At 36.1% G+C, this 7,763-nt stretch overlaps 1 protein-coding gene across 1 annotated transcript in view; it reads left to right on the top strand.

Moving 5' to 3' along the window:
• The window catches only part of LOC109843241 (2-oxoglutarate dehydrogenase, mitochondrial-like), a 7,859-nt gene extending 2,355 nt beyond the window's left edge, over positions 1 to 5,504 (top strand). Inside the window, exons 3-9 of the mRNA XM_020412171.1 lie at positions 480 to 706; positions 792 to 1,124; positions 1,738 to 1,984; positions 2,787 to 2,915; positions 2,995 to 3,210; positions 3,337 to 3,460; positions 4,941 to 5,504. Coding sequence (XP_020267760.1) covers positions 480 to 706; positions 792 to 1,124; positions 1,738 to 1,984; positions 2,787 to 2,915; positions 2,995 to 3,210; positions 3,337 to 3,460; positions 4,941 to 5,179 — 1,515 coding nt within the window. The 3' untranslated portion in view covers positions 5,180 to 5,504. The remainder of the gene's footprint in view (positions 1 to 479; positions 707 to 791; positions 1,125 to 1,737; positions 1,985 to 2,786; positions 2,916 to 2,994; positions 3,211 to 3,336; positions 3,461 to 4,940) is intronic.

Here is a 7,763-nt window from a genome sequence, read left to right as displayed (position 1 = left end):
TGAAATTATGGACATTTGTTACTCTGCTATATTGTTCTTTCTTTCCTTTTGCGGTGCTCAGGTAAGTTACTGAAATTTTGAATTTGAGAGTGTATAGATCAAGTAATAGAAGGAAATAATATCAATTGGTATGAAAATGAAAGTTAGCTATTGAGACATAATGAAAACATAAAAATAAAAATTGCTGAATACAAGGACTTGACATTAGAATTACAATATTTCCGTGAGCATTGTCAGATATTTACCCCAGTGTTGTTTTTAAGTTACTAAGTGACACTAACTGGGTTGATGCTTGTATAGGTTATTTGTAATCATCCAAAAGCACTGAAAAGTTAGCTATTGATACATAACTAAAGCATAAAAATAAAAATTGCTGAATACAATCACTTGACATTAGAATTACAATATTTCTGTGAGCATTGTCAGATGTTTACCCTCGTGTTGTCTTTAAGTTACTGACAGGGTTGATGCTTGTATAGGTTATTCGTAATCATCCAAGAGCACTGGACATTTACCAGAACGAACTCTTAGAATCAGGCCAGATCTCCAAAGATGATATTGAGAGAATAAATAACAAAGTTAATTCTATCTTAAATGAGGAATTCAATAACAGCAAGGATTATGTTACCACGAAAAGAGACTGGCTTTCAGCTTATTGGGCTGGCTTCAAATCTCCTGAGCAGATTTCACGTATAAGGAACACTGGGTATAAGCAATCTCTTTAACGAATTTCATTTGTTTGCATATCTTATTTGACTTTTTTATGGCTTAAAAAATCATCCTGCTTTCAGAGTGAACCCTGAAGTACTGAAAAGTGTTGGGAAAGGCATCACAACAATTCCTGAAACTTTCAAGCCTCATAGAGCAGTTAAGAAGATATTTGAGCAGCGTGCTCAGATGATTGAAACTGGTGAAGGTATTGATTGGGCAGTCGGAGAGGCACTTGCTTTTGCAACCCTTATCGTCGAAGGTAACCATGTGAGATTGAGTGGTCAGGATGTTGAAAGAGGCACATTCAGTCATCGCCATTCAGTCATTCATGACCAAGAGACGGGAGAGCAGTATTGCCCCCTAGATCATATTGTTATGAACCAAAACGAAGAGTTATTTACAGTTAGCAACAGGTTTGTTCTCAATTTTTGCTTCTTATTTGTTGACTTGCAATAATTATGTTGCTCTTTAATAGTACATTTATGAAAAGTATAGGCTAGTTTAGGTTAGAAGTTTGTCTTTGGTTTATATATTATTTCTCTTTCTTTGATTGGTATTAGTTTATCATAGTATTCTCCTACTGTACTGTAGTGCAGCAAACTGTTAAATCATCTTCTCTCGTGGATGGCCAGGTGCAGCTTGTTCTAGTTCATTGAGTCCTAGATAGACGCAAATCATTTCTCCTGAATCTAATGATCTAGTTAAGCAAGGAGGGTGGAGTTTATTGTATAAACCTCCTTATGATATACTTAGAGATATTTATTTGCTTTTGCATGCAAAATATGCAAATATAAAAAGTGAGCTGCTGAAAATTTGAGGCTGCTAGGCTCCTAAACATTGGCCTTCTATATCTAAATCTCATATGCTTTTGGTAAATGATTTGAGTCATTTGACTTCAGTTATGCCCCCAGGCTGTATTATGCCTCTTAATCGTGGCATTTATAATCTGATTACTATTTTTCTAACATATTTTTTTTGCATTCTACCATGGATGAGAACAGCTTCTAACTAAAATCGTCTTTACAGCTCACTGTCTGAGTTTGCAGTGCTTGGGTTCGAATTAGGGTACTCAATGGAGAATCCCAATTCTTTGGTACTTTGGGAGGCTCAGTTTGGTGATTTCGCGAATGGTGCTCAAGTAATATTTGATCAGTTCTTGAGTAGTGGAGAGTCAAAGTGGCTCCGACAAACTGGGCTTGTTGTATTGCTGCCTCACGGTTATGATGGTCAAGGTCCTGAGCATTCAAGTGCACGATTGGAACGTTTTCTCCAGGTATTACATACTTGATATATTTAATTTAACTTGGGTTACATAATTTTCTTTCAACCTTAATTTTTAAGTTCGTTTTTTTATTCCTTTCTGGAGACTAAACAGCTTGTCTTGTTCCTGTGATAATGAGCCATTTGTCAATAATTATATATTTAAACCAAAACCTCAGTTTATTATGTTTAAAGTCAAAAACTCCAGGATCTTTAGTTTATTCTCATGACATCCAGTTTTTGATCTGTCACTCCTGTAGTAAACATTTGAAGTAAACCTTTTGTACGTCATGCCATCTTTGTTTTGTCTGTAATGCTAAAGAAAGTTCTTGCTGCTAGAACCAATGTTAAAAACACCTAGCTCATCACCATATAGAGATTTCAGACCTTGCCCAGTACATTACATGTAAGACTTACACCACAGAGACTATAGGTGGTTCTTGTTATTCTAATTTGTCATATTCCCAAAGTTTCGAACGGACATCTTGTTTAAAACCCGGAACATCGTGAAGCGTTCTTTATCATTGCAACTTGTCTCTTATCTATTTGTTTTTTTCCCGTACTGCATGTTCATGTCTTATTTCTTAAACGTTATTGAACATCGATGACCAAGATATTATGTTATCAGCTACTGGTTTATGCTTTTCTACTGTCTCAAGCTCTCTATGCTTTTCTTTTCTTTTGTTCCTGAATTTTAAACCACATTTTTATGCTAAAAAAACAAGTTATGGTTAAGCATTATATTATTTTAGATTCCTTCATTTATGGGGCAAATTCCACAAGTTTTATGTCATTGAATGCTAAATTATATGCAGATGAGTGACGACAACCCTTATGTTATACCTGAGATGGAACCAACTCTTCGGAAACAGATCCAGGAGTGCAATTGGCAAATTGTGAATGTTACAACACCTGCAAATTATTTCCACGTATTGCGTCGCCAGGTTTGTCGTCACCAAATCATTTCCTATATATTGATGTTGAAGATATTTCTATTTGCTGAGTATTTGATTTGTTTCTCAGATACACAGGGAGTTCCGGAAACCTCTAGTAGTAATGTCTCCCAAAAATCTGCTTCGCCACAAGGATTGCAAATCAAACCTATCGGAATTTGATGATCTTGAAGGACATCCGGGATTTGATAAACAGGGAACAAGGTTCAAACGGCTTATTAAAGATCAGAACGATCACAAAGAGGTTGAGGAGGGTATTAATCGGTTGATTTTATGCTCTGGAAAGGTATGCGGTTTCTGTATGTCTTGAGTTTCTTTTCTAAGATCTCGTATCTTTCTCATCTCTAGAGAGAGAAAATAGATATCTGTCCTTTTCTGTAAGTATCTTTTCGACATTATTCTGTATCTGCAGGTGTATTATGAGTTAGATGAAGAACGAAAGAAGACAGAGCGCAAGGATGTTGCTATATGCAGAGTTGAACAACTTTGCCCATTCCCCTATGACCTTGTTCAGAGAGAGTTGAAGCGATATCCAAGTATGTGAAACTTTACATTTAGATGCTTTAGACACATGGACAAGCACACACGCACAAGCACAAGCACAAGCTCATGATTGCTGCATTATAAGGTGCTTAAAGCTTACATAGGCACACACAGATGAACACAGATTGATCTTTGGATTATATGACTTCTTCCATGTTGATTCTTTTTTATTCTGTGATAGAATCAAGCTTGATTTTTAACTTTGTACTTGGTTCTCGTGTTATAAAGCTGATTTTAATTAGATATGTTTAGCAGTCGATTTAAAGCTTGATTGCTTTTTACTTTAAGATAGAATCATGGATTCATCAACTGAACGTGCTGAAAACTTACATAGATACACACACACACAAACATATCAGCGCAAATAGATTCTCGAATTATATGACTTTTCCATGTTGACTCTCTTTACTTTGAATTAGAATCAAGGTTGAATTTATCCTTATACTTCGATTGCTATAGCTTGCTTTATCAAATGCCATTTCCCCCCCTAACCTATCATACCATTCCTCACTTCTAAGTGTGCCTAGTGTTTGCTAAAACCCTATATATAGTGTTGGCTACGCACTACATCTCCGATAGTCAAAGGCACCTTCATGAATTCATTTGCATGTTGTAGCCTGTTCACCTAACCTATTCATGCATTTATACGGTCTCAATGTCATCTAGACCTAGGTGATCTTGACACCACTTTCAGACTTGGCAACAAACTGTTGAGTAGAAAATTATAGCCTTCATCCTTACCACAACCTAATAGTTTTGGTGTAGTGGAAGGGACTTCAAGATGATATCAGAGCAACCTCGGTTCAAATCTTTCCAGCCATACATTTAAATAAGGATTTTAAAAAAGTATTGCTGCTTGAGTTCAGGATTTGGCATAAAAAAAGAATGCTCAACCTGCAGGGCAATGTTAAGAGTATAAGAAATTACAACCTTTAGCCCTCACCACAATTTTTCAGAGTTTTTTGGTGTAGCGGGCAGGATTTCAGACAGCTTACTTCTTGTCTTAGCCTTGGTTGCCTGTTTGGTTGTTTTCATGAAAATTAAAGAAAAAGGAAGGAGGTGAGGAAATCATCAAACCGGTTTTCCTCCAATTTCCTCAACCAAACCCGTGATCCTCAACCAAACCCATGAAATGGGTGTCCTAAAATGTGGGTCACATCAACCAATAAGAAGTTGGCACATCACTACTCTTTTTGGTTTCAAGGTTTGAACCAAACAAAGAAAAGGAAATGTTATGAAAAACTTACAACAAGATGTACTTCTTCTCCATTTTCTTTCTTTTTCGGTCTTTTTCTACAAATTTTGGGCGAACCAAGCAGCCCCTTAGAGGAAATTGTGAAGAATCTGATCGACATTGATATCATGGGATATGCATCAGTTTGTGCTTTCCTATGGTGCTTAGATTCTTTTTGTTAAAAACTTTGTCGCACAAATATAAGCTGAACCTTTTCCCCCTCAATTTATCTTTTTCAGACGCAGAAATTGTCTGGTGCCAAGAAGAACCAATGAACATGGGTGCATACAGTTACGTAAACCCTCGCCTCTCCACTGCCATGCGTCCCCTCAGCAGAGGATCAATCGAAGACATAAAATACGTCGGAAGAGGGCCTTCAGCTGCAACAGCCACCGGTTTCTACGCTGTTCATGTACGGGAGCAGACTGAGCTTGTGAAGAAAGCCCTACAGCGAGAGCCCATCAATTATCCCTATTGAGTCATGTTGAAGGTATTAATGCTTCCTGTAGAAAATAAGTAGATGGGAGGTGTTGGTTGAGCCCACGAGTTCATTCGGTTGAATAAAATCTGTATTCATATTAGAAAACACTTCATTGCTATTTTTTGGATGTTCATGCTAGTGGGTGCAAAGGTAACAAATTGCATTCCCCCTATGCAAACAGAGCATTATTTTTCGCAGTTCTTTTTATGATGCCGCTGGATTGATATCGTTTTGTGTTTGAGCATCAAGTTACCCAGATTTGATGATTTTGCGATGAGTACGTGTCTTGGCCTGGTAATGAAAAGTTTTATTTGCATGTCGAGACTTGAGACTCTTAAAGTTTATATCATGTTCTACGAAATGATGGGAAGCTTGTTTCTCTAGCAATCTTCGTACTTGCTTGCAAGTACAAATTATTTAGCATTATGCAACCAATGAAACGAGCCCTGTTGATTCCTGCTCTCTGTCACATGCTCTCCTCTGTTGGCCTTGTATTGTAACAACAATTTTCAGTCCAAAAACGATTAAAAAAAAACAACAAAAATTTGAGGGGAAAAAAAAGTAATAACTTACGGTCCAAAAACGATCCAAAAAGACCAACTTGTTGGGGGGACAAAAAAGAAAGACGCACACACGTCTCCAAAAATTAGGACAAATTTTCAAAACCATCCGGTTTTGAAATTTATTTCCAAAAAAAGACCCCTTTCAACCTTAATTTCAAAAACAGACCTAGTTAGATGAAACTGGGTCTGTTTTTGAAAAAAAAAATTCAAACTTCACGGGAGTTGAACTCCCGTGAAGTTTTTTCTCATAACAAAACTTCACGGGAGTTCAACTCCCGTGAAGTTTGAATTTTTTTTTTCAAAAACCAACTCAGTTTCAACCAACTGGGTCGGTTTTTAAAAATAAAGTTGAAATGGGTTGTTTTTTATAAATAAATTTTAAAAGTGGATGGTTTTAAAATTTGTCCCCAAAAATTATCCGGTCTCATGACTCAAAGACGCGTAACAGCAATAAAATAAAATAAACTAAAATAAATAAATGCAGGAAACTAGATTGCGGCAGAGTCAGCTTGCTACCATGAACAAAAAAAAGAAAACCATAAAGAGGGGTGTTCGGAAATATATTTTCAGTGATAGCAATTTTTGAGCTCATAAGGTTATACACAATTTAAGGAATCATATGGTGCCCAAGTGGGAGATTGTTGGATTTAATCTAATAAATTTATTTGTGGGCACATATGATTAATCAATGTGTATTACTATCTTTCAGGATAACCCACTAAAGTGATCAATTAAGTTGGGTTGATGGGTATTTAAATATAATCATGGGGTTATATGTGCAGATACCAGGTTGTAATTGTGATTTATTGAGGGGCTAAATTACAAATGTATAACATCTATAAATAAGAGGTTATGGTCCCTAACCTAGGGTTACACTCTCTAATTCTCTTCACCCCCATCTAGAGAGAGAAATTCGGATTTAGAGAAACCCTAAGGTTAGAAGATCATTGAAACCCAAATCAAGATTTCTTCTATGGATTCAGGTATAATCTTCCGCACTCTTTTGATTATTGTTAATCTCTTCGAATTAATCACGGCTATATGTTTTTTTAGATCTCAAGTTTTGGTTTAGATCTAACAAGTGGTATCAGAGCCACCTTGATTAATTCTTAGGGATTTAAGTTTTATTGGGGTTTTTTTTATCTTAAATCTCTGGTTAAAGATTCAGTTTTTTGTTCGGATGAACAGTAAAGAAAATTTTCAGGATGAACAGTAAAGTTTTTTGTTCGGATGAACAGTAAAGAAAATTTTTCAGATGAACAGTAAATTTTTTGTTCGGATGAACAGTAGCGAAAACTTTTCGGATGAACCGTAAATTTTAAAAGATACTTTTGTAGTACCGTCTTTTGTAGTTGTTGTTAGGAACTGGTTCTTATTTGGATTTAAAAGATACTTTTATAGTACCGTCTTTTAGACGGAATTTGATTTCAGTTTCTGTATTGGACAAATCAGGTTATTCTTGTTCATTTGGAAACAATCAATTCAGTTTATCTTTTAATTCAAATGTTGTGGGAACCGGTTACTTAAGTACTTATGACAACCTATATTTGCTCGATACAATTGCTTCTTATAATGAATCATTGCATGTGGAATCACGTGGTACTAAGCGTAAATTAAATAAGGAAAATTCGGCAACATTATGGCATAAGCGCTTGGGTCATATCTCAAAAGATAGAGTTGAGCGTCTTGTGTCTGATGGCATTTTGGATTCCCTTGATTTTTCAGACTTCGACGTATGTGTTGAATGTATCAAGGGAAAACAGACCAAAGTGAAAAGATTAGGTGCCAACAGATCTTCGGATGTCTTAGAATTGATACATACGGATATTTGTGGGCCATTCCCTACGGAATCCTGGAATGGTCAACAATATTTTATATCATTCATAGACGATTACTCACGTTATGGGCACCTATATCTTATTCATGAAAAATCTGAGTCTCTGGACATGTTCAAAGCCTATAAAGCTGAAGTTGAGAATCAACTCAACAGAAGAATTAAAACCGTCAGATCTGATCGT

The sequence above is a fragment of the Asparagus officinalis genome, chromosome 5 (assembly GCF_001876935.1).
Source record: "Asparagus officinalis chromosome 5, Aspof.V1, whole genome shotgun sequence".
Classification (NCBI taxonomy): domain Eukaryota; kingdom Viridiplantae; phylum Streptophyta; class Magnoliopsida; order Asparagales; family Asparagaceae; genus Asparagus; species Asparagus officinalis.
Note: the sequence above shows the minus strand (reverse complement) of the source record. Positions and strands in the feature narration are given on the sequence as shown.